We start from the raw sequence: 25799 nt of genomic DNA, 5'->3' as shown, positions 1-25799 counted from the left end.
CGATGTTTAAACAAATAGAGAAGTCTGCAGGGCTACGTTAAGTGTTATGACAAAATGCGTGTTCCTGCATTTTATCAAAAATAAATATGCTTGCTTTAAAGTTGACATTTTACTGCGTTGCAACTGTTATAGCGATGCCACTATTCAGTACATCCACATGTCTCCATTTTATTTTTGTTATAAACATAAAAAATGATCAACATTCACACTCCCGTTGTCTTGCTTTTTACATATATCATAAATAAAGTGACATAAACAAATGTTAATAAGCAGGGATGTAATTCCTCCTTATCGGCATTAGATCATGTTTCTGAACACGTGTTGCCTAAGCACAGCTAATGTAGCTGTTCCTTTAAATCTGGAGTTGGGAGGCTGGCTTCAAGGAAGGGTGGGTAGCAGATTCTGCCCTATCATCCTTACTCAGGGAAAAACTACAATGTTCACACACAAAATTCATTTTTATCGCGCAGTCAAAGCACTTTTTTTAATGTTAGTTACTCTGCAATTTTCCATTTTTTGAAAACAACTAGAAGTATAATGGTTACAGTTAGCTGTTTTTCTAAATATGAGAAATCAAACTTCATTAATCAGAACAGTAATCATGTAGGAGACATGTTTTCCAAACACATTTGTAATCAAAGTCGTTGACTTGTGCGCAAGAGGCTCTTCATTTCAAAAAAGCATCACTTCCCCATTCTATTAATCTTTTATGCAGGTGGTTCTTCCTCTTCCTTAAGTTCCTGAAACAACACACACTTAATTAAAAGCTGAAACATTTCTGGAAAAAAAAAAAAAAGAAAGAGATATGAAAACACCAACTTATCCATACCCTGAGTGTCCTCCGAGCGTCTGTCCTCTCTTTAAGAGTGATTATCTCTTTGTCAATTCGCTCCAGCTGAGGCAAGAGTACTAGTACAGTTGGCCGATAGAGTAATGCTTCCACTATTGGATTTTCCGCAATAACCAAAACCTTCAGGGAATTTGTCAGAAGGCGGAGGCTTCGTAAAGCGTCCGCTTCAGCGATTGCATTTCCTCTACGGGAGAAAAAGATGGTAGTAAAAAATATGAGGTTCAATACTTTGCTGATTCCCCAAAGGTATATTTAGGCACCAGTTTGTTGTTGTACCTGACATTGAGGTACTGAAGACTCTTCATTTCAGAACAGAGTCCTTCCAGGTTTTCAAGATGATTGTCTCGAAGATGTAGGGTTGTCAGGCGCTCTAGCTTCTCTAGACCCTCGAGACGTTTGATAAAGTTTTGGGCCTGAGGATAAACAAGATTTGATACTTACAGTTACTATTTTACATTAACTTCTACAAAGGCCGATTACATCGACAAACAAAATATGACTTATTTTATCCAAATCACAATGCCTTGTATTACCAGGTATAGTTTCCGCAAGTTTGGAAGGTCAAAGCCACTTGTTGTTTCCAACCGGTTTGCCCTCAGCTCCAGAGAAACCAAATTGGCAAAATTAGCATTCTCAAAACCACTTACTTTCTGAATACTATTTCCTGAAAGAAAATAATGTCAGTGTCACATTATTCTTTTCACAAACATATGTTTTAAGATTTAATTATTTGAGTTATGAACAGTTGAAATGGTTTTAATTATATCCACTTGCTAAATATGTTAGACTATTCATCTTTTGATAAATGTCAAAAGGAGAAACCTGAAAGTATGAGCGTCTCTAGGGACGGTCCAACCAGGCCTTCTAAGTCTTCTAGCTGGTTTGATGCCACACTCAACCATTGTAGAAAGGTAAACTCAGCTAAAGGTTGCCCTTGTAATGATTTCACAGAATTTCCATCTACCTGCAAAAGAGTTGATTCAAGATTTGCTTTTGGTATGAGTTTTATTTAACGTATCAGACATATGCAATTTTTAATATGAAATCAAGAATTTCTCGCCTTCAGCCAAAGCAAATGAGTCATTGGTGCCAAGGGAGAAAGATCAGAGATGTAGTTGTTGGACAAGTCCAGAAAACGTATGTGAATATAACTGCTGATTGCAACTATGTCACTTAAACCTCTGAAATGGAGACACAAGAAAACACGAGTTTAAAATCTATTGATATGCAAATATTCCAGTCTCTAAATATGGTCTGACTATTTTAATGTCTGAACACGACATTTACCGACCTTTAAGGCTGGCACTAAATTAATTTTTTTCAGCTCATCTTTGTCTGCTTACCTTTCTCTAAGATCTAGTTTGATAAAAGCATGTTCTAGTCTTTTTCCTGTCTGGCAGAGCAACGAAAGCCCCTCAATGATGGTCTCTTTGTCCAATGGGAACATTTGAATCTGAGGAGAACAGAGAAGCCACTTTTATGGTGAATGTCACTTAAAGACAAACACACAAAAACATTGGAGGTAAAGGCTCTGGCCAAAGTACCAAAGTTTGAATGTTTTAAAGTCTTTGTTAGGAGGGGCTACTGTAGGAGTGTAGTGTGATCTTATGAAAGCAAACTTATAAGTTACACACTGGCATGTTTGTCAAGAGTACAACTAGGGTGTACAGCTCTTACATTGGTTATATACTGACAAACTTGGCAGTGTATAATCAATATAGGAGCTGCAAAACATTCTCTGCAAAACACTGAGCGTGCTTTCAGGATAGGTTAGTCTGCTGCAGAGCATTTCTTCCTAAGTCATGATAGCATGGAAAACGACAAGACAGATCACTGCTTCATCTGCAGGAAATGTAATATCTGGTTAAGGTTGTTGTGGTGAGTCGTCACATTCAACAAATCTTTATTTGTTGAAGTTACTGAAATCAAGTTAATTGATTTCAGTAACTTAATTTACTAAGTGAAACACATTATATAGATTGATTACTCAGAGAGGGCTATTAAAGCCTTTATTTCTGTTAAATGTGATGAGTGTCCAAAAGATATATTCAGAAACTTATTTTGGACTTTAAGACGTTATTTAACTTACCTAAACTTATTTTTTTCAGAAGCTTTGTTTTTTCATGTGAATCATGTGAATCGAGAGCCATTTTCAAACTCAAGTTATAGTGACGCTTTACAGTAACGTCAAGCAACGTTCAAAACACCGAATTCCTGATTTTCAAGCAAAACGTCATCAAAAATATACTTTTCTATGCAAATCACACAGGAAAGGCTTCAAGATGGAATTGTTTGTGATTTATTTAAAAGCTGGTCAGGATTTATAAGGGTTCGGGTTTAAGTAATGCCCAGAACGATATTCCCATTGATAATTATGTCCATCTGACTTCAATGTGTACGTTCTAATTCATTGGAACGTTCAGTATGAAGACAGTTTACCTGTTCGCGCGTTGGCTAGTAGCGGATACTGCGACATTTTTTTTTTATCAGCTTCCTATAGTGGCTCATTACAGGTGTAGAAACAGGCTAAACTAAGTTTTTTTTTTTGGGGGGGCAAAAGTAAAACTGAATGAACATTTGATAACTGTAATGGAAATGTACATGCGGTTTATAAGGACTCAAAACAGATTAGTAGCTAAATTTACGTTTTTTTTTTGTTTTTTTTAACTGTCTGTATTCTACCGATATTACACGAACCTTATCGGGTTCGTCCCCTTCTTCGCCTTCTCCAGCATTCGCCTCTTCCCCCAACTGTTCTTCGGGGGACAGGTACATATCATCATTGTCAGACATTGGGGCCAGTTATTATCGTAAAGTGGTACGAACTAGCTCGCTTGCGAGTGGCGTCTGAGCCGTTTTTAAAAGAACCGAGTTTGACAACGTCACTATGGAAACCACGCAGGCGCAGCACGGGCAGATTTGGTAAGAGGGTTGCAGTTGCACGAAAACCAAAAATCAGGAACGAACCTCTGCTGTTGAAGAGCCAAAATAAAACAAACAAGCAAAGTCATTACACCACAAAACTCATATCGGCAATTGCAATATATTCCTCTTTCTTTATGCGAACATAAACGAAAGACACAGCTGGTGAAATTTCTGGTTAAAATGTTGAAACCTGATATACATTCCACCCCCTTTCAAATGCTTTCCATCAGTGAAGATTGATTTTTTTTTTTAAATGTACATTAGCTTAATGAAACAGTCACATTAGTTGACAAATACGTAGACAAAAATAATTTTCGAAAGACAATATTAGTTTCATTGTACATTAAATCAAGATAAACAGACAATTCCTATCTACACATTAAAGATGGTGACTTTTTTTTTTTTACAGTTCAGGTGGCCACAATGTTTCCGCCTCAACATCTGTAGAAAAGTGCTCACTCAAAAATATATACAGCTCATGTCCAGATCAGTCATTCATTGAATGACAAGGCATGCAGCATTAACTTAAAAGAAAAAGAAAAATATATGGTGCATAGACTCATTTGCTGGCATAAAGATCTGTAGGCTACAGATACTCAATTTCTGAGCAGCAAATGTTTTTCCAAACTTTTTTTATTACAAACAAACCTCAAAGCCAGTGAAAAATGAAAACTGCATTATTGAGGAAGCAAGCGAAAAAGGTGCAATTTGTGCAATATTCCAACATTTACTGCTACAGGATCCGTTCATGAGACTATTACCACAGTTGAGGTAATTATAATATCTATCTACAAGTAAGAGGTTTTTATATAGATAGCAATAATATGTTCACTTTTAAAAGTTCATCATTTCCTAGGATGGGAGAAACGGAAAATGCAAGTGGTCACTCCACTTGCATGTTGCGCAACAGAAGCCCCTTCTTCACACCTCCTTGCAACATCCTTGCACCCAGGCTAGTTCCTGTTCCGTCACTGTTAAAAGATAACACAAAAAGAATGCTGAGTACACGTTCAAGCCTGCAACACATTATAAAATACATTTTAAAATCTTAAAGCGAAGCTTCAAAACAACAATCAGAAGTTTTTCAGGTCAAAGTTGGTTACATTGGATTGAACTTCCTCTTCTTAGCTTCTGGTGGTTCACTGTCATCCGCTAATCTCTGCATCAGAAACAGTGAGAAAGTTTAGAGTGAACTTACTGAACATAAGTGTTAGTGTCCATCCTTTTCTTTGAAGCTCTACTGACCTTCCCACTAGCTTCCAGCTGAGCTTTTCTTTGCTCCAAGTTTTGCTGAAGACAGACAAAGGTGAAGGGTCACACGGAAAAAAATTACAACACAATGACAACATTTCGTCTTAAAAGTACAGAGACTGTCTTACACATGGGTTTCATAAATAGGTGAGCTGCTAATGATTATTAAAACTAATATTTAAAAATTACTTTATGGAGCTCAGAGAGCTGCTGGTGCCTGATGAGGGCCTCTTTGCTAGGGAACTGCCTTCTGCAGAGCAGACATGCCAGTTTCACCCAGTCTGTCAGTCTCCCTTCTTTCTCATCTTTCTCAGCTCCTTCGTCTTCACTGTCACTTTCTGCACTGTAGGCTGGGACCAGACCGGACTGCTGAGGGGGCGAAAGCTGCTGGTGTCAAGGCAGAAGATTAGAGAATGAGACGGATATTGTGCCCCATATATACATCTCAAATGAAAAAAAAATATTATAAAACGTATGCATTTTTTCCACAGCTTGTTCGTACTTCTGTACTTTGTCGGATCTGGTCCAGAAAACTCGGCGCCCTTTCAGACAACGCACCCTGCAGGACAGAAAATTAAGAGGGTTTAAATGGGTGATCGATTCTAAACACGTGCATGATGGTCACTCCTCCTGACGGTCTGATGAGGCAAATGTGTTGGCACCTTTTTCTCCAGAACAGCATAGCCTGCGTCAGCACTTGCAGACTCTCTGTAGTCGTCAAAGCGACTGTGACCCGGCCCTCGAGAAGAGCCGACAGCAGGGGACGAAGAGACAGAACGCATGTTTTCCTTTTGCCTGTTGAGACTTTTAGCCCAACGCTCCATATCTTTGGCAATCTAGAAAAGCAATAAGAAAAAAATAAGTTTGTAAAATTTCACAGGGATTTAAGATGTTTTTAATTTCATATTAAAAAAGATTGAAAAAAAGGGGAAACTAAATTTGTCAAGAAAAATAATACTAAGTTTGATCAGTACTATATTTTGCTCTTTTTTTATTTTCTTAAAATTGTAAAAATGGGAAATATTACAGAGAATTAGGGCCATATTAGAAAAAATAAACACATTATGAGGAAAAAAAGTCATAATATTACGACTTTATTCTCGTATTACTTTATTCTCATAATTTTATGACTTCAATCTTGTAATACTTTTTAAATTTTCTTATCACGGCCCTAATATTCCATTGTTCAACATACAAACATAATGTCAAGTTAAAAGAAAAAAAAAAGTTGTTTATTAAATATGACAACTCTTGAATTTGTGTCCAGTTAGGAGAGTACCTGTTGAGCAGTTTTACTCTTTGGCTTCTCTTTTTTCTCTTTGCTTGCTGTGCTGTCCGAAGACGCCGCTCCATCCTTCACTGGTGTACCCTCAGTGTTTGATTGGCTGGCAGCAGGAGTGTAGTTCTGCTTCTCGCCATCCCAGTACATGTACTGCTGAGTGTTAGCGTTGTAGTAGTACTGACATAAAAAAGAACCCCGAAAGCAAAAAGAAGTCGTAAGGACGAACTCGCTTGTGTACAAAATGTTTCTGTTCTGTTCTCTGCAATTTGTGCAGAGTGGACAGTTTACCTGGGAATTTGGGTCATAATAGAGTCCTGTGAATGGGTCATAATAAAATCCTGAGCTTTCATCATACTGGTAAGTGGACACATCTGGCACAGCTGCAAAAAATATACAAGGAAAAAAAGTCCTGAATTACATGAAATTTCGCCACCTGCAGGTTTGGAAGACGTCTCTCTTTGTAGGAAACACTTACGATATTGTTTGAGCTCGTGTTCGGTGCCGGGGATGGCAGGTTGATTAGCAGCAGCTGGCTGTGGTTTTCCTACAATCTCAACCTGTTTAGAGGCGAAACTATTAGAGTTGGGAAGATACAAGACGAGAAGGGAAAAGAAAAAAGAAAAACAACTATGTACTTGTGTGGCTGGTGTGGAGATAGCTGGGATGAGAGACAGCTGTCCAGCTGCTGAACCAAGTTTTACTGCCTCAGATGAGATAACAGCTACAGATGAGCAAGGAAACATCATGAGCAAATACTGTTCTACAGAAATAGTAAACAGCCCTGTTACAGACTATTGGAAGAATCAGTCAGATCAACCTGGGGTTCCTCCTGTATATGCTCCATTTAGTGCTGCTCCTGCACCAACCAGGGGCGCGATCCTGGAGTCCGTCTGGACCCTTAAAGTGACGCTGTCTGCCCCAGAATAACTCTGTCCTTCGTGACTGTATGTCACTGCTGCTCCCTGCTGGTAAACTGCTGCATCCTCACTTGATCCATTCTGAGTGTTCTAAAAATAAAACATAAACCACAACAAACAGTAGACAAATAAGCATTTCGGTCGGGAAGCCTTCATGTCACCATTTTAGTAAGTGAAGCTAGACTACCTGTGCTAACCACTTACCTGTGATATAGCCCACTGCGCAGCGGCTATAGCAGTGCTGGCCACCGTAGCCGCGCTCACTCTGCTCCCCTCAGTCACAAAGACATCACTGATGGTGGCAAGAGCAACAGTAAGTCTCATTATCGATTTTGTAGTGTCTTGGCTAAAGCAGTCTTTCTTAATCTCACACACTTTATCTCATAACTAAACTAGATCTTTTTTTTATTTTTATGTTGTACTTTGATCCAGTTTTATTCCCTCTTAAATTTGCAAGTATATTTAACTGCCTTCTGCGTTAAAGAGTTTACCGTTTGGAACCTTTGGCAAACTCCACTACAATGGCTTTCCCATCAATAGACAGGGGGGGCTGCAGAGCCTGAAGAATCTGAAGCAGCTGCGAGGCCTCCTGTTGATAAAAAAAAAAAACATAATGATCTTCTAATGACATTTAATGTTTTAGATAAGTTTATCTTTAAAAATCATCTATGCAGAAAGCAAATAGTAACAGACAGAAGGTTCCACTGTTAGACCTGGAACATGTAAGCCAGTAAATCAAACATATTTTTTCTATTCTTACCACTATAGTAGAAAGCTGCAGAAAAGCAAAGCCTCTGTTTAGGTGTGTGTGCTTGTCCTTAATCAGACGAACATTAGAAGGGGAGAGGGTGGCGAATGGAGCCAATGCAGACAAAATGGCTTCCACTGTTGTATGGGGCCCAAGGTTTCTAAGAATCAGAGCTGTGGAAATGGAGGATAATGACTGTCGTTCTCTGCTGGCTTTGCAGACAAATTGAATTAGATCAACGTGATGAACAGCAGAGATGTCTATAGCATTGCAAAAGCTTGTCTGGAGGCTTACTGTCATTTGCGACATCTGCCGGCTGCGGCGCAGGCCCTGGGGAAACACTCGGACCAGCAGAGTGGTACGATACCGGCAGAGGCAGCAAGCCTTGGGCTCCCTCCTTCTGAACTCCAACAGGCATTTCCCTCAGCAACTGTGGCAGCTTTAACTCAGCCTCTATGGAAAGATAGCACAACACTAATGCATCAAAGAAGAAGAGAAAACAGGTTGGTTATTAATAGCAACTCCTGTTAAAACTTCACCTGATTTGGGCACACTGCATTTGAAGCACTTCTCTCTCCTTTTGAAGTTCTGGACACCACACTGTTAGAATAATGCACAACCCATTAGAAGACCTGCTAGATGAGCTACTACATTATGTCTGGTATGCAGACCAGGTAATTCAAACATAAAAAACCTTGTTACAGAGCCAGTCCTCGTTGGCTCGTGGTTTGGGGTCGCTGTAGTGCATGGACACGCGCTGCTCCATAATCGTCAGCGTCCCCTGGAGGAAAAAGAAAGAGGAACAGGAGGGACAAAGAATGAGTTTCAGTGATAATGTCACACACGCCACAAAGAGGCCTCATCTCACAAGAGATGAGATTGAAAGAGAAGAAAAAAATTAAGGGAAAGAGAGAGGGAGAGAGAGGATCAGAACAGCTGAGGCTTTAAAAAAAGAAAGAGAGAAAAAAAAGGACAGCAGAGAATTGCAACCTTCAGCTTAAGAAAATTCGGACGGACTGAGATGGTATGTCTGTAGTTTTGTGGATTCCCATTATTTAGGGACAATGTGTGATATCTTTATAAATGTGTTATCCCTCCCCCCTTAAGGGGAAACTTTCCACAGATTCCAACAAAGTCCACACAACTCCCCTCAAACACCAAATGACAAAGGCTTTGTCCTAAAATATGCAGTAATGGTTGAAAGAAAGGAATAAATAAACAAAAATATGTTGTTTCTAAATCAACATAAAATAGCAGGGATGTTCAGATCAGGGTTGTTTTTAAGCCCGCCCCTCCCCCACCAATACCGATCCGAGTCATTTAACATTAGGCATTTTCCGATACAGAGTCCCAGTCAGAAACCTCATTTAAGTTAATAATCACTGCAGCTGACAAGTGGCACTTGGTAAGACTACATTTCAACAACACTAGGACTTACTCACCAATAAGGTTCTGGAAGATGGATCTACACTTATCTGTTCTCCTTGACAGTTAAAAGGTATTTTTTTAGCAGGATTTCTGCAAAAAATCCTCTATATGCAGCTCTAATACATATCAACTTGGTGAAAAGAGTGACTATAGTTTAGGTGAGAACTATGAAGTTTCCAAACTAGAGAATTCAAGAATCTACATATAACTTCTGCAGAAAATGCAAAGGAAATTTGATTATGTTCAAACACCAGCATGTTTACCCTCTGTTTTGATCTGTCTCCATGAGCCTCCGTTTCCTGCTTCATAAACATTACACTTGAGTTGTGACTGCAGATTCGCGTCTTTCTATTCCATCAAGCAGCGCATGGGAACATCTGAACCCAGCAGACAAAGTAAGTCACATGACACAGACAGACAGAAAACGGCAGCAGCCAACACAGCCTCTTTCACTGTGAATGTCATTAATAAAGAATGAAAAACTCTTACTGGAGCAACAAAGTAATGTGCATGGGCTAAAGTTCAACTTAGTGAGCCGTGCACGCAGAAGTGTGACAGGACTGTCACAAAATAAATAAAGAAGTAAAAGTTCAGCCTGGGCTCACTGGTGGTGCAGCAGACAAAAAAAAAAAAAAAGGTACACCCGCAATAGCTTTCAGAAGTTACGTTTTGTCAGGGACTCCGATATCGATTATTTAAAAATGCCATGATGGTAACCCCGATCCAATAGCTGGGTTCGGATCGGTACATCCCTATGCAAAATACCTGAGGAGAATTTCCATTTCCACTGGTGTGTCCTCTCCAAAGGTGGCAGAGAAAACAGACATAGGACTGATAGAAGGTATTACAGAATCAGTCCTTTATTGGAAAAATGACTGAGAGGATATATTTTGAAAACTAGGCAAGTGTTGAGGCTATATTCTTGGCTGTGATGTAGATGAATTTGCATCTTACTGGAATTTGTGTGTATGTGGAAAGAAAACAACTCTAAAAATACAAAGGCTTACCTGCCTTAGGCACAGGAAATCAATCATTTTCTAGTGTGCATTTTGCAGAAAACCGTGAAAGTGCACCTGATGGCATGATGTCACTGGATATCATGTTAGCTAATGTCCCACTGACTTAATCTATATGTGTATTTGTGTATGTGTTGGAGAGAGTGACCTGGTTGGTCTCCATCCAGCGGGTGGCCTCCTGTATGAGATTAAACTCGACGAAGGCGAATCCTCGGCTCTGACCTGGACACCGCCCAGCGCCACAGCAACCGAACAACAACAACATAACAACAACGCAGTGTTTGGGTTAGTGCTTCATTTACAGAGGAGAGAAAGAGAGAGAAAAACCCTGTTTGAGCACCAAAAAAATAAAATAAAATAAATTAAAAAATAACATGTTCTCTCCCATAAATTTTCTGCACAGGATGGGTCTCACTTGGAGTCGGGGATGAGGAGGAATACTACCCACCCATCTGTCTGGGTCTGAGCTCTTTGCAAAATGAAAGTCGAAATACCCAAGCGGCAACAAACACACACATTTCTAATACTCTTAATTCAAACTCAAATCACAAAGACTCGAGATCTTTCTGTATTATCAGTGACTTGCGTAAGTGTTCATACCCTTTAAACTTTTTCACATTTTGTCCAATTAAAACCACATCAATGAACTTCAGTGGGGGGGTTTTTGTGACAGACCAAGACAAACTAGCACATAATAAATTAAAAAACAAAAAGATTTTCAAAATCTTTTCACAAAAAAAAAAAAAAATCTGAAAAGCTCGACATACATCACTTAGAAGTTAGTTTGTAGAAAAAGCAAAACCTGCCAGTCCTTTGGGGAACATCACTACCATGACCCTGAAACTAGATTCACATTTAGATTTAGGTCAGGACTTTGACCTAGCCATTGTAGAAAAGACTATAGTTTGATAGAAAAGAACACTCTGCCTCTCTGGCTATATGTTTCAGGTCATTATTCCAAATTACATTAGTTAAATGTAATTAACTTGTTTTTGTTAGTTACTGTAAATTACATTAGCTGTATTTTCAAAGTATTTGCTTGGTATGCAATATTAAAACAAAAATGAGAAATACTATATTTGTTAAATATCACATACCAACTATCAGATCTTGCGCAACAAAAGAATACAGTGAATCCCTGCCTGATTATAGTTCAGTACTCATGGATTCACCTATTCTCTGATTTTATGTAAAATATTTTTAAAAAGACTGGACTGAAAAAAGGAATACTGTTGGTATTGATTCTGAAGCAGTGCCAAGATGGTTTCCACTCTGCCCATTAATGTACACTAAGATACATTTTGTGTTTGATCTATTAAAGTAGTTATTTAATAGTGTTTTTAGTATTCCATGTTCGGCTGTGGTTTGTAACCCCCATGAATACTGGGGATTCACTGTATTCAGTCTTGTCAGTCCAATACTCAAGAGAAAAGATAAGATTGAGGAAAACAACTTTCCAATATTTTCATTTAGTATTGTCTTCTAATATTGTGCAGCCCTATATGTAGCTTGATGTCTTCCCTTCCACTCTAATCAGCCTCCAATGGTTATGGTGACAATGTTTTTCAAGACAAAACAGGGAAAGGTTTAATGGGTAAAAATACCTTAGCAAGGCACTGAATTATTTTACCTGGTGCAAAATTTACAAAACCAGTATGCACAAAAAAATTAAAATACAAATGTTATTTTCCAAAATGTTAGATCACAGCGACTAATCTGAAAAGCAGATAAAGACTGATGTGGATGTGAAAGAGTCAGCAGAGTGTTGGGGAGGGTAAGTGTGCCAGTGTCAGTAAAGCACACCTCACAGACAACCAGGAAGTTAGCAAAGTCCAACACCAAAGACACAATGACTGTAATGGGAAACATTAGGAAAAATATACATAGAAAATCAACCATGCAGCTGATCGTTAGCTGCAAGGTTTCATTCTCAGGACACACAATTTATCTATGGAAATAATTTATGCATTTGGAGTTTTAACTTTCAAAATTTGTTCAGCTCAGGTGCATTTAACTTCCAAGATGGATAAAAAAGGACCACAAAACAAGGAGAAACAGTATATGAAACACAGAAAACAGGAAAATCGAGTTAATGACACTTCTTGGCTGTATGCCTGCATTTTTGCTTGAGAGGCGAAATTAGTAGGACATAACTCAAAGGGTGGATGGATTTTGCTCTGTGAGAAACAGCAAAAGGACAGAAACCAGAAGATCAAAGTAAAAAGCAGGAATCTGAACCTTCTCTGTACGAACCTGAATATCTAATCATTTGCACTGTGCTAGAGCTGTCATGTATCATAACAAGACTGTGAGAAAGTGAAGGCAATCAATCCTAACAGAAAAACAACGAGAGCAGCAAGAACAACAGAGCCAGGTGTAGGATGAGACTGACACAAGGAGGGGAAGGTGGCCAGCAGACAAACCCTCACCTGAAGATTTATTCCTCATAAGGCGAACTTCTCTTGGCTGGATCCCCTGTTCCTGAAGTTGTGCACGAATCTTAAAACATCCAATAAAAAAAATGCAATTTAGACTTTACAAGCATAAGCTGCACCACTGTTTGGTGCAGCTTGAGTAGATTGTATTATTGTTTTTATGTCATTTTTTGTGATGTGTGTAACAGATCTCTCTTGTGAATGAGACAATCCTGTATAAATGAAGGATTATAGTTCAGAACAAATCACACCTCATTGGCTGTGGCACTCATTGGTAGCATGCGAAGCATGATAATGTTACTGGGCCTCTGGTTCTGGTCCAAGTCTGCCCGGTAGTCCTGGTCTCTCTGGTCGAGTTCCTCTGCAGACGGGTCTTGTCCAGCGCTTTCACAGCCACCTTCCTCCGCTGCTGCTGGAAAAGTCTTCCAGAGAAGGTTGAATTAAAATAATTAATCTCTCCCATTAAAGGAAAGAAAAGGTTGCAAATTATGCATTTGTCAGAATTTACCCTCGTCCTTCTTCCGCCTCCACGAGAGACCCTATCCTCATCTTTTGGTCTGAATTCCATCTGTTCAGAATGGGCAACCCAGTTGCCATCCCTACTTAAACCCCTGTTTTCTGGAAAGCCTCTTCCACCTCTCTGCCTACCCCTTACTGGTGGGCCAGTCTGTATCTGCTCAAAGTCCTGTCTGAATCTATCCTCCTCCCCTGGGTGGCTGAGACGTGCACAATCAGGGTGTGTCTGAGAAAAGGGAGGCCATACTGGGGTATTTCCCTCCAGACTAATGTCGCCTCTGGTATTCCCTCTATGGTGAAAATGTGGGGAACCTTGGAAACCTGCTGGGAAGTCATGAGCACCTAGCGCCTCATCAGGCATGAATAACCCTTCATCTTCCATTCTGACTTCATGGACTCCCTCCTCATCCTCTTGCCCATAAGCACGATAGTCCATATCCCGAAAGTTGTGATCATTGTGAGAGCTGCCATAGCGACCGATGCGATCGCCTCGACCACCCCTGATGATGTAGGATAGAATCACGTTAAAGTGTCTTCAACGAAAAATATGCAAAATAACCCCAAAAAATAAATGACAGATTTACTCACCTCCGCTCATAGTCCATGTCGACTTTGAAATTTCCCCAAAGCGTTTGCTTCTTGACAGTTAAAGCTACTGAATGCAAGATGACAACAGCAATAAGGAGCTGAGATGAGATATCGGATTACAGAAAAAAAATGAAACTCGGGGTGCAGAGTGGTGTTGTACAATGCGTTCATTCGGATGCATATTTTTACTGTACACACACTACTGCCACTTTGAGATAACCTTCTTATCTTTCTATCTACAGTATTAAACAAACTACTAAAACTCTCAACAACAGACATTCTTCAGTAGCTAGCAAAGAACACACAAATATTAACAGGAGAACAGGAACCTAACGTGCAGCGGTCATCTCTGCTAGCAGCTAAGCTAACTAGCAACTCCAGGACTGACACACCGAATCCAAAACGACTCTCAACTGTTACAAAACCTGAGTGCATTTTTAGACAGAACGGATAAAAGACTTACCCTGGACTTACTTCAACAACAGCCTTTTTATAAAACGTCCCGCTGAAGCTAAGGTGAGTGCGACGTTTTCTTTTTGTTTTTTGTTTTTTTTTAGTTAGCCAAGTGTAAAATGGCCACAGGAAGACATGTCACAAAGGGCGGGACTAAAACTCCAGTTCTTAAGTGTGATTGGTGACCGTAAACCGACTGCGATAGAAGAAAGACGTAAAAGACGTAAAGTTGCAAGTTCTAAGTACACTTGCTTTAAGCGTGTAACGTTTAAGCAAATAAAAGAGTATAAGTGTGATGGTTATTTTTTATGTTATATGTAGGTTTTCCTGATAGTCTCAATTGTGTAGACTCGGAAATTAGATTTGTTGTATACACTTTTGAATATATTGAATTAAAATTGTATTTACAGTATTGTTTTAAAATCATATAGCCTACTAAAGACCTATGTATTCTAGTTTTAACCAAAAAACTGATCTTGAGGTAAACCTTTGTTTCTGCCAATAATTAGTTCAGGTCATGTTATTTTATATAAATAAGATTTTGTTTCATTTAATCACAATGTATAATGTTTAGAGTATATTTTCTTCTAGGGTTTCCAAAAACCCAGCTATCTAGTTTCTATACTTCCTTGTCCTTGCAGGGATGCATTCTAAGAGGTATCAAGCCTTTTGCAGGCAACATTGCAAACCAATGCTTTACCGTCCTCCAAAAACATCTTTGATAACATATTCACTCAAATCGGATACCTAGACACATTTTTTTTAGCAAAAAATAATTAGATCCAGGCATCCAGTACAGATATTTCTTTTTCATTCATTTCAATGAATGAAATACCTTTACAAAAACATTGTAAGTACAATACATATTCTTATATTGCAGTTTCTGTTGAAGCTGCTGTTCAATAAAGTATTTGGAGAACACAATATCCTTACATTAAAGAAAAAGACCACTGTGTTTTACAAATTTTATGAAAGCGTAATCTCTTGACAATATGGTAAGTAAATCTGAAATTTGACATAATCTTAGGCTATTTCATAAAACGTTTGACCAAATATGAAAGCATGCAAGAAATTTTATGAGAAGTATAAAAGTAATATCAAATTGTTGCAGTAATCGATAACTGAATGCAACAAAAAGTTCTCACAAAAACAAAAAATACTTAAAAAGATTACACGACCAAAACTTGTAACAAGAAACATTTCACCAGTAACAGAATATTAGTTTATTTTCTATATTCAGAATTTGATGATAATTTCTACAGTTAAAATGTGGCTGAAAAACATTTTCACAAAAGATCATAGGTGTACAAGACAGTATAATGGAGATATGATGGCTAAAAAGGAAGATTAAAAATATACAATGCCTTGTGACGATAATAGTGACAAAATATGAAGCCTAATTCAGCTCACCTGTTTGTGAATTGATCCCCTGGTTAATGAACTTCACAGTATGGTACAGAAATATCTTAGCACTTAAAATTGCGGCGTTATGGTACCAAGAAAGGTTTATGTTACTATTAGCAATAATTATTTTTAAACCAAATTACAAATTGATTTTGTACAAGGTCATGAATCTCATAATAGTTTTTCTATAGCGTAGATGTTCTTGTCTTTGTTCTTCTTGAGCTACAAATCAGCCTTGGTTTGAGACGTCTTGGCTTTAAATTCCTCCCCGCCCCTTAAAGTTCTATAGAAGGGCTCTGCCCTTCACGAGAGCTCCAGGATAACGCTACTTTTCACCGGATTTTAGGCAAGCACACAGCGATTCTTCTTCCGACGGCTGTCGTTCGTCAACGCTGCCCTAGCTGCAGTTTCAAAGACTTCCCTCACGCCATCTTTGTTTTTAGCAGAACACTCCTGGTAGCTGTAGGCGCCAATTTGATCAGACACGTCTTTGCCCTCTTCATATTTAATTGGCTCCTGAAAACAAATGTAATAGATTTACACATTTTGTGATGTTTAAGTCAACAAAAACGCATAGTTATTTTGAGGTACCAAAAAATTTAAACAACTAACTCAACATGCCTCTCTCTGTCTGGCAAGTGTTTTTCTGACATCCTCATCATTGCGAAGATCCGTTTTGTTCCCCACCAGGACTATGGGAACATGAGGACAGAAGTGTCTCACTTCAGGAGCCCACTTGTCTTTAACATTTACTGCAAAAAAGTAAAGAAGAAAAGTTATCAATTAGCAACATAAATCACATTCCTAATCTATAATATGCTTAATAAAACCTAATTATGTTATTATTAGCTCCTCTAATGAATTAATGTGATGGAATCCTATCATCATGAAGGCTATGTTGTCCATTGATTAGGGTCCTTGTAGGGTCTCTCAGATTGGCAAATTGGCCTCAGGAGCTGGGTCAGACAAAAAGCAATTCAAGAATTCGGATTATTTGGCAGATCACAAGAAGAGATGAGGTTGCTCGGATTTTGGAGCCCTCTCCCAAAGTCAGGCAGGTGGGGAACCAGGCAAGTGTCCTGTGGTTAAACCTTGGCCTCAGGAGCGTAACCACAGCTGAGCTTTACACCACAAATGAGGGATCACCACCTTCAGGGATGGCAGCTGAGCAACATCTTCAGGTTGCAATTGTTGTCTGTGCAAATGCACTGAACAGCATTTCAGATTACCCACTTGTATTGGAGTCTCTGGATGCTGTCATGAAAGAGATGCCATCTGGGTCACTCTATCAATAGAGTGATTGGTCACTCTATCAATAGAGTGATTGGTCACTCTATCAATAGAGTGATTGGTCACTCTATCAATAGAGTGATTGGTCACTCTATCAATAGAGTGATTGGTCACTCTTCAATAGAGTGATTGGTCACTCTATCAATAGAGTGATTGGTCACTCTATCAATAGAGTGATTGTCACTCTATCAATAGAGTGATTGGTCACTCTATCAATAGAGTGATTGGTCACTCTATCAATAGAGTGATTGGTCACTCTATCAATAGAGTGATTGGACACTCTATCAATAGAGTGATTGGACACTCTATCAATAGAGTGATTGGACACTCTATCAAGAGTGATTGGACACTCTATCAATAGAGTGATTGGACACTCTATCAATAGAGTGATTGGACACTCTATCAATAGAGTGATTGGACACTCTATCAATAGAGTGATTGGACACTCTATCAATAGAGTGATTGGACACTCTATCAATAGAGTGATTGGACACTCTATCAATAGAGTGATTGGACTCAAATTTTGTAATAAATTTGAGTCCAATCACTCTATTGATAGAGTTAGGGGTAGAGGGGATGCTTCTTCACTGATATTTAAACTCCAGTTCATATATCAGCATGCCTCCTGTGCGCTAATCTGTTCAGATTTTACATGTCCCACTGGTACGAGACTTGATAAGTATCGGGAAATTCTGGTAACCACAACTATTGGTATTTCACCATAAATTAGAGTCTTTTTTTTTTTTACAGCGCACCTCACCACATGACCCGATCTTGGATCAGCAAATGGATAGATAGATATTATTTTCAACCCAGCCCACAAACAATACCTAAACTGTCCCGGCTGATCACAGAGAAGCACATAAGGATTACATCAGTGTCTGGATAGGAAAGCGGCCTCAGTCGGTCATAGTCTTCCTGACCTGCTGTGTCCCAAAGTGCCAATTGTATCTGAGCAAAAAAAAAAAAAAGAGCAAAAGTATAAGTTTAGAAAATGTCTGAAATTGTTACAAAAAGTTAGGTCTACATAGTATTTTGATGATCATGGAAGAGATGTTGTGTTTTTTTGTCTTTTTTACCATCTTTTGTAGAAATGTTTTAACGATAATTTGAGTTTTTTTGTTTGTATTTTATACCGTGACAAAACTATGCTGTATGAAATAAAACTTAAAATGTAATAATATTAGATAAATGTTGATTTCCACATCATTTTATAATGCTTTTTTTTTTCTCAAGTATATAGTCTGTTCTAGAACCTTTGACTCAATAAAAACGATTTGGTAAGATGATATTTTTTATGTCAGCAGTCATTTTTCTTTTGATACATATGCAACTCAAAGACCGACGTTGGTGGTTCTACGAAATAATTGATTCTGAAGGGCTGAATAATAATGCATGTCTCCCTTTTTACATTTTTATTTCTGAAGAAAATTAAAACAGCGCACCCCTTTCATTCCAGTTCTCTGTTGTGTTCTAAACTGTATGTGGTTTGAAACATGAAACAAAAACGCGGCAGCTACAGACTCATGCACCCCCCATAAAGTGAATGAATTTGAAAACAGAACAAAATGAAAGTAGGATGGTAAACTTTGAATTTTATTCTCAGCAATAATTACTGAAAAACAATAAGAAAGTGCTTTGATGTATATATATATATATATATATATTTTGGTCTAATGTGAGAATAAAAATATTCAAATGATTTTATAGAAAATGAAATAATTAGAATATTTTATTTTCCAAAACGTACAATTTTAAGACATTGCAATTTATTGATAATGGTATCCCTAATTAGTCATGGCAGGTATCATAATTTTAAAACTATAAAAATTAATTGCAAAATATTAGTGCCCACCTTCCAAGAAAGATGGGGTTTTGTCTGTTTGCTAACTAACTAAGCCAGCAGTCAGACTTTCAAACCAAATGACATCATCTACCTGTTTCTGATCCAATTCAAAGTCTGCCACATAGTTCTCAAATACAGTTGGCACATAGGTTTCGGGGAACTGGCCTTTGGTGAAAACCATGAGCAGACATGTTTTCCCACAAGCACCATCCCCAACGATCACCAACTTCTTCCTGATAGAGCCCATTTCTGGGAAACACAAACAAAACTAAATTACAACAGAGGAGAAAATAGCCACGCCACAGGTATGAAGAACACGGCTTTCTTGTTATTAAATTATAGAAAACTTACACTGCTTTTGACGCTTTCAGCACAGATTGCCTTGGCAGACACTTGTCACAGCTGCTTTGACAAGCTCTCAGCTGGAATGAGCTGACTGGTTGTATTCAGATGCTACAGAGATTCCCTTGCTATGCTACCAATCCAGTTGAGTTGGGAAATGCGGACTTGTCAGACCAGTCATCTCTTTGAGGCTCGGCTACCTACTGCTGTTTAGACTCTGAAATTCAAAGTTGCCTTGACTGATTCTAACATGCCAGCCTTGTGCTATCTGTGAAACTGAAAGGACATGCTTCCAAGCAGGGGGAGAAGAGTTCAGTGAGTTAATTGTCCTACCAGACAGACTGGAAAGCTCGGCCCGCCTCCTTGTGTCATTTGTCAGAAGGATGCCACACCTTACACGTAGCAAAAAGATTTTAACTTTCTGTAAACTGCAGCTGTCTGTTTATCCGTCTGACGGCCTTAACATCCAAAATGTTCACAGTATAACAACCCAGTGTGTCTGAAATATTTTTCTGATTCATTACATAATGTACAAACTACTGACAGAAAATTATTTAAGGTTTTGTTTATATTTCATGAGAATTAAGCAATTTGCTAAATTGCCAAATTTCACAAGAATGGAATGGCTTCTGACAGGACTGAGTCTCACTTACTCATATACTGACAACTCTATTTAATATTTGTCTCCACTAAACTGCTTGTTAGCAATTCATTGTTAGTCAGTCACATTGGCGCATCATGGTACATTTAGGCATTTAGATGCAGGGAAAATAAGTTTCTGTAGCTCAAATCAAGCAATGAAATGGGAACGAGAGGAGATTTAAGTGACGTTGAATGTGCCACGGCAAAGTTGTTGGTTGCAAACACGCTGCTCTGTGTATCTCATACACAACTCGTCTGGAGGGAGTTGTGTGTTTTCACATTCATCCATCATTTGGGTTAGAAAAAGAAAACAATACAGGAGAATGGGTAAACTGGTTCAAGATAACAGGAAGGCACATCGCCCTCCATAAAACGTCTGCTCCTGCAGAGTTTATGACGTTACAGTATCTCATCTTGCTGAAACTTTCATCATTTTATGTGTCAAACTCACCCTGCAAAGTCAAGGCGTGGAGCTAACACGGGTCTGATGAACTCTACTAGTTTAGCCTCATTTTTGAAAGTGACGGCCACTTTCAGATGATTTTACTTGACTTTCCTGTGAGCTCATTGGTGAGATTTTACAATTAGCAGGCAAGGCAGAAGCAGGAGGCTGTCGTCCAGACCAGATAAAGCTGAAGAATTGATTGAATGCCAGTTTCGTAGAACAGGGAAGCAAAAAGCCGGTATTCAATCAATGGTTTTCAAAGAATGAGGCTAAACCAGTGGAGTTCAACAGATCAGTTTCAGTCATGCCTCTCAAAATTTGACAGATAAATTTAATTTAGTCTCTTTTAACTTAACTTTCCATAATATTTTAGTTTCCTAATTCAGATATTTTTTATTGGGTTTCCAAGATAAATTCAATCAATTATCTCTTCTTGCCAGTGGATTTTGATCATTTTGGAAGAGGGCTAAAATCTTTGTTCCTTCATTAGTTCTTTTTATTTTTCTTGAAGGATGTGCTCAACTGTAAGTCTGTAGAGATTTACATTCGGACACTTTATCTATATATTCTTGCTGACGTAATGGCCATCTGTCCACCCCCCTTTTTTTTCTTTTCCTCAGAAACCATAAATCTCAAATGAAAACTTTTGAAAAAGGAAAAACAAGACGTTTTTCAGAAAGTTTCATTTTATTGCGTGACCACTTGAAGATTTATAAGAATTTATTTACAAAAATCATCAAGACGCCATTTTATTTCTTACATACATGTCAAAGTCATGACCTATTTCTATGATATTTTCTTCATTTGGTTGTCAGGGCTATCGGTAAGCGCGATTGATGATGTACACGTATATAGTGCTTACATCATACATATAATTGCAGAGTAACAGCTGTTCATAATGAATACCTCCCTGAGAGTAGCCATGCAGACCCCGAAATGGCTACTGAGACGCTTCTCAAGCACGACTGACATTAAAACCTGTCACAACCAGCATGCCTCCTCTCTCCCGGTGCTTTTAGTTCCAGAGAAGGCACACTGAGATCAAGATGTTTTTTGCTGCTGATGTCAGGGTCGAAACTGCTGCTGCTTCTATTTGTTTCTATGGACACCGGAGGTGAGGTGACTGACTGGTTGCATCTTCTCGGCTATTTCCTGACGGTGGCTGTGCTGCTGCTGCGTTGGTAGAACAGGACGTAGGCTTGATTTGTCTGAAGCTGGTTCTCCGTGATGGAGGTCGCGCTGCACATGGAGAAAAAGGAGGGAGGCTCTGAGACGGAAGACCACGTTTATACGGAAGACGTTCTGACATAAAACTGCTTCTGATCATCAAGGTGTTAGAGCCTCTCAAGTCTCACCTGGAGTCATTGTAGAAGCACCATCCACTTTGATCTAGACAGCAGGCCGTATAGTGGCCCATATTCACAGTCCCAGCGTGGTTACAAATTGCATATAAATCATATAAAACTGGGCCTGTGGAGTCAAAAACAGACATTTCTCAGAACTAAGGCTCGTCTCTGAAATATGTTCTGTAAAAACGACCAATTATTTCAGCATAAATTAAATGCAAAAGTATTCAAAGACAAGACTGAAGCACACAATCTTTTGTTTATTATAAAAATATATTCAAAATTTAGAAAAAAAATGATTAGGCATTAAAAATGGAAAGTTCCTTTAGTTTCGCAAAAATTGTGTCTTATTTTCTAGAATTTGTTTACTCTGGTCATCAACAAGCAAAACCAACCAGAGCGAATATCGGGCCACTACTATAAATACATAATTATATACCTTCAAAAATATTTGCAATCTGATGAGTTAAGGTTACAATCTATTTTATATTTAAATCCAAATACAATCTAAAAACAACCATGGATATGCTTTTGAATCTATGCCAATATAGCAGCATGTTTTCTTGTTTAACATAGACTCCATCAAGTTCAGTAGTAAACCACGTCAGTTTGAATTTTCTAAGTAAGTTATTACTTGAATAAAATTTGATTATGATTTCAATAGAAATCCATTTTCTTCACATTTTAAGTAGTTTTTTTCCTGGTGCATATGTTTCAATTTACATCTATATCTCCAATTTATCTCCCATTTTTTTTAAAAAAAAGGAGATCAAGCAGCTGACCATGGGTAGCAAGTGGAACATGTACACAGGTAAGGTACTGAAAACTCTTTGTTACCACAGTCAACGGGTCCGTAAGGTCCGAGGTCCAGGTTTTTGAGGGGAAAAGACACGTACACTGTGCTTTTACTGATAGACCACCTGGACGTTGTGAAACGGTTCAAATCTGTCGGAGACTGTTAAGTACAAGCGCACAATGTGTTTCTGCACACCAACACCATTCCTCATTTTGAAATGAATTCGAGCAGAAGTTGTTGCCAAGGATACGGATTACAATAACCTGAGGAAACCTCTGGATGGAAAGCCGCTTGGTGCACTCTGTACGCCTGTTACATCTCTCACACATCTGGAAGACGCAGAAATCAACATACATTTAAAAATAGTAATAATAATAATGACCAGATCTGTTGTTTCAAGTAAATCTGGTTGTTTAAATGGAACTACGTTCAGTTCAAAACCTGTGAATTTTTTTTTCTTACTGGTGAGTTTTCCTTGTCAAGTTTCTCCTCCTGAGAGAAGAGGTCCAGACACTCCTGCAGGGTGACCTCCCCTGCAGAGCTCCGTTTAGGGATGGGCAACGACAGATCACAGAACACATCGAACGTGTTGGAGTAGTGCGAACAAACCGAGCAGTGCAGTGAACTCCGCAGCTGGCCTGAGAAAAGATCTGTCAAGAGCGGGGCAGAGTTCAACGTCATTTTCTGCTTCAGAATCCAGCTGAAGACAAAGACAAGGTTGACCTCCTCACCTACTATTATGCTGTCATCTCTTTCCAAGTGCTTCTTCCACATGGCATTGGCCTCTTCTGAAATTCTACATCAGATCAGAAATAGGAAACATAGGTTGCACATTCACACGGGATAGATCCAGGATTCAAGCACAGATTCGTCTTCTTCTGTTCGTACCTAAATCTGACGTATTGTTGCTGAGGCTCCTTCCCTGTCCTTTTCACATAAGGCCTGCGATTTATTTCAGTATGCAGCTTGTCCAGTAGGAACCTGAGAAACTCCTGGGCATCTTGCTGACTGGATTAAATTCAAACACAGAAACATTTTTGAAATCTCAAGGACAACTCCAGAGATTCTTTCATAATCAAAGTATCACACGCGGTGATTTTTAAACGTTATGTGCAGGAACACAAATCACAATCACAGTCCTGATAGCTGATGTTGGGCAGGCATGTCTGGCAAAGCTACTAATTGGTTTGTGTGTCAGTTTTCATTTAGGATTTCTGTTGCCAAATTAAACTTCAGATCATGTTCAATTACTGTTAAGCCTGGAGTTCAACAGAGCTATGTTCCTGGCCCAATTTTTTTCATTTTCTTCCATTTAATAACTTTAAGGGATTGTTCCATGAAAAAGGTTTTACTCCTTTAGATAGATTTATGAACATCAAATAGCCCAACTCCACTAAATTGTAATGGAAAAATATAACTGTTTGTCTTACCTGTAACCGCTGAAATAAGGCACTGCTGCTTTAAAAACGCTGTAAAACTGTCGAGGATTTACAACAGTGTCTCCTTCCCTTATGTCCCAAAGGCCTGAGAGCACCTGAGAGAAACCTGGCAATAGAACAATGAAAAAAAAAAAGGCATGATTTAAAAAAAAATGTGGAGAACATAAAAAAAAAAGGTAGAAAAGTAGGAAACGCACTTTCCATGAGCTTCGCCTCCTCTTTTGAAAACTTCTCATGCTTGTAAGACTTCAGAAGACAATAGTTGCGCAGGACACAAGTGTGAGACAAACACTGGACCACTGCGTTCAGGAAGCACTGTTGTCCAAACAGAAGGAAAAGACACGTGAGCCTGTTGCTGCAGAACCTACGGGACATTTGCATGCCATCTCTTTGACACTTACTGTATTCCCAATGTTTCTAAGGCCAACTCTTCCACTGCCAACAGTAAGCGGCTCTTTCTACGAATAAGAAGGTGTGATAGAAGTTTATACCCGACTCTAAAGTGGAGTTGTATCTGCAGACAGATTATTGTTATGTAGTTCCTGGTATGCCATGTTCTATGCTTTATGTGACTCGCCGTCTGCGTTGACCCTGCCATGTTGGCCTGTGTGTAACTTTGGCAGGACAGATTTAGCCTTCTTATCTCATTAGCATAACAAGCGAGGCTAAAAAAAGGGGGTCAGTCTGAGGCTTTATCCTATTAGAGTGCAAGGAGTGCTGACAGGTGCGTAAACACGTGCGTGTTGATTAGCATCGCACCTTCATGTTTTCAAATGATCTTTTCCTGTGCCAATATTCTAGCAAATTTGATAGAAATCCACACTAATGACATGTTCGGTGCCATTTGAGGAGAAAGTAAAGACCAAACGCAGTGGGTTTTTTTCCCCCCACCTCATTGTCAGCGACCAGCAGCAGGCCCATCAGGGATGTGTAGAGAACAGACTGGGAGATGTCTGCTGTGTCTCTCTGCAGACCGTTCTGAGAAACCAGGGTTCGACACAGGGCCCCACAGGAGCCCTCCACGTTAACGCCGCTGGACCCAGGCATCCTTTTCTACCGGTCAGTCTCTGTTCGAAGATGTGCCAACGTGTCTTATCCCTGATGCGCTTCTGACTAAAGGTCAGCAAGATGTTGAGGGGCGACCCTTCTTATCAGGTTGCAAAGCACAGAGGAGTACACCCCCTGCCTTACCTTGCGAATGACAAGTAACATTTACAGCTGAAAAGAAAGACAGACAGAAAAAAAAAACTCAAGGTTGCTTTGATAATCCTTTAGAGTCCAATTCTGCACTAAACACATGAAGTGAAATAAGTCCCTAAAAGATTGTTTTTGGACAAGGAACACCAATAATTGCTAAATTCAGCTGATTCCCAATGTTAAAATACATATATATATAAAAAGATTTGGTTATGTAACCAGGATCCAGCAGTACGGTAAGGATCAACCTAACAGCCAATCAATGCGCACCTCTTACTGTTTTATGCACATAAAGATAGCCTCTACAGCAAACAGTTATTTCTACAGAAATATAACTTATATAAAAAGAGAGAGCACTTTGGACTCACCTGATCACTTTGGTCTGTATCTTTGAACAAAGAGTCCCAACCAAACTGTTCCCATCATCTGCTGAGCTGTTAAAAATGCATAAAGGGGACGTCTACGGTTTCACTGTGTTTGTGGGATAGAACTGAAAGTCTACCTCTCTGCCCTGTCCTGCCACGAGTGTCAGGGAGAAAGAGAGAGCCAAAGAGAGAGTGAAAAACAGACACAGGGAGGGAGGATAATCATCTCTAATCTTTTCACTGCAGGTCGTGTTGGCTATACATAGACGTGTCAATGT

At 39.0% G+C, this 25799-nt stretch overlaps 4 protein-coding genes across 9 annotated transcripts; all 4 read right to left on the bottom strand.

The window, feature by feature from the left end:
• Positions 1-452: 452 nt before the first annotated feature.
• Positions 453-3764, bottom strand: lrrc23 (leucine rich repeat containing 23). Its single transcript, XM_055049628.1, has 8 exons — positions 3548-3764; positions 2194-2303; positions 1911-2031; positions 1673-1814; positions 1384-1514; positions 1127-1263; positions 830-1034; positions 453-740 (listed from the first exon to the last, which is right to left on the bottom strand). Exons 1-8 carry the CDS (start codon positions 3641-3643, stop codon positions 708-710), a joined length of 975 nt encoding a protein of 324 aa, XP_054905603.1. The 5' UTR covers positions 3644-3764; the 3' UTR covers positions 453-707.
• A 110-nt stretch (positions 3765-3874) lies between these two features.
• rbm10 (RNA binding motif protein 10) lies at positions 3875-14554 on the bottom strand. 6 transcript variants are annotated; one of them, XM_055049621.1, is made up of 23 exons: positions 14420-14554; positions 13957-14023; positions 13361-13868; positions 13104-13274; positions 12847-12916; positions 10566-10639; positions 8668-8754; positions 8513-8573; positions 8268-8426; positions 7986-8146; positions 7717-7814; positions 7430-7517; positions 7126-7315; positions 6944-7029; positions 6784-6865; positions 6597-6688; positions 6306-6485; positions 5689-5862; positions 5529-5585; positions 5216-5413; positions 5021-5065; positions 4879-4934; positions 3875-4746 (listed from the first exon to the last, which is right to left on the bottom strand). In XM_055049621.1, exons 2-23 carry the CDS (start codon positions 13971-13973, stop codon positions 4659-4661), a joined length of 2742 nt encoding a protein of 913 aa, XP_054905596.1. In that variant the 5' UTR covers positions 13974-14023; positions 14420-14554; the 3' UTR covers positions 3875-4658. The 6 variants fall into 6 exon arrangements, with proteins under 6 accessions (XP_054905596.1, XP_054905601.1, XP_054905597.1 ...); XM_055049626.1 differs by having other exon boundaries at positions 5216-5410; XM_055049622.1 differs by having other exon boundaries at positions 13957-14020.
• Positions 14555-15231: 677 nt separating this feature from the next.
• Positions 15232-19550, bottom strand: LOC129372361 (rho-related GTP-binding protein RhoA-B-like). Its single transcript, XM_055049605.1, has 5 exons — positions 19301-19550; positions 19041-19198; positions 17934-18054; positions 16435-16565; positions 15232-16329 (listed from the first exon to the last, which is right to left on the bottom strand). The coding sequence occupies exons 2-5, from the start codon at positions 19194-19196 to the stop codon at positions 16156-16158; spliced, it is 582 nt and encodes a 193-aa protein (XP_054905580.1). The 5' UTR covers positions 19197-19198; positions 19301-19550; the 3' UTR covers positions 15232-16155.
• A 1515-nt stretch (positions 19551-21065) lies between these two features.
• On the bottom strand, positions 21066-25682 carry usp21 (ubiquitin specific peptidase 21). The gene is made up of 12 exons (XM_055049585.1): positions 25525-25682; positions 24851-25177; positions 24361-24417; positions 24157-24274; positions 23951-24065; positions 23409-23528; positions 23252-23316; positions 22983-23170; positions 22771-22849; positions 22562-22669; positions 21734-21848; positions 21066-21617 (listed from the first exon to the last, which is right to left on the bottom strand). Exons 2-12 carry the CDS (start codon positions 25004-25006, stop codon positions 21524-21526), a joined length of 1215 nt encoding a protein of 404 aa, XP_054905560.1. The 5' UTR covers positions 25007-25177; positions 25525-25682; the 3' UTR covers positions 21066-21523.
• Positions 25683-25799: the final 117 nt, after the last annotated feature.

The sequence above is a fragment of the Poeciliopsis prolifica genome, unplaced genomic scaffold (genome assembly GCF_027474105.1).
Source record: "Poeciliopsis prolifica strain line A6 unplaced genomic scaffold, Auburn_PproV2 SCAFFOLD029, whole genome shotgun sequence".
Lineage (NCBI taxonomy): Eukaryota > Metazoa > Chordata > Actinopteri > Cyprinodontiformes > Poeciliidae > Poeciliopsis > Poeciliopsis prolifica.
Note: the sequence above shows the minus strand (reverse complement) of the source record. Positions and strands in the feature narration are given on the sequence as shown.

Excerpts from the sequence above, each read along its gene's own strand:
- lrrc23 (XM_055049628.1), bottom strand. The coding sequence starts at position 3,643 with ATGTCTGACAATGATGATATGTACCTGTCCCCCGAAGAACAGTTGGGG. Across the intron at positions 2,304-3,547 it reads AAGGGGACGAACCCGATAAG|ATTCAAATGTTCCCATTGGA; the intron begins GTTCGTGTAATA and ends TGTTCTCCTCAG. Across the intron at positions 1,515-1,672 it reads AGAGACGCTCATACTTTCAG|GAAATAGTATTCAGAAAGTA; the intron begins GTTTCTCCTTTT and ends ATTTTCTTTCAG.
- rbm10 (XM_055049621.1), bottom strand. Across the intron at positions 7,316-7,429 it reads CGCAGTGGGCTATATCACAG|AACACTCAGAATGGATCAAG; the intron begins GTAAGTGGTTAG and ends TTTTATTTTTAG. Across the intron at positions 5,586-5,688 it reads ATGCTGTTCTGGAGAAAAAG|GGTGCGTTGTCTGAAAGGGC; the intron begins GTGCCAACACAT and ends TCTGTCCTGCAG.
- LOC129372361 (XM_055049605.1), bottom strand. The coding sequence starts at position 19,196 with ATGGGCTCTATCAGGAAGAAGTTGGTGATCGTTGGGGATGGTGCTTGT. Across the intron at positions 18,055-19,040 it reads TTGAATTGGATCAGAAACAG|ATACAATTGGCACTTTGGGA; the intron begins GTAGATGATGTC and ends TTTTTTGCTCAG. Across the intron at positions 16,330-16,434 it reads CACTTGCCAGACAGAGAGAG|GAGCCAATTAAATATGAAGA; the intron begins GCATGTTGAGTT and ends ATTTGTTTTCAG.
- usp21 (XM_055049585.1), bottom strand. The coding sequence starts at position 25,006 with ATGCCTGGGTCCAGCGGCGTTAACGTGGAGGGCTCCTGTGGGGCCCTG. Across the intron at positions 23,529-23,950 it reads CCTTATTTCAGCGGTTACAG|TCAGCAAGATGCCCAGGAGT; the intron begins GTAAGACAAACA and ends AATTTAATCCAG. Across the intron at positions 21,849-22,561 it reads TTACGGACCCGTTGACTGTG|GCCCAGTTTTATATGATTTA; the intron begins GTAACAAAGAGT and ends TTGACTCCACAG.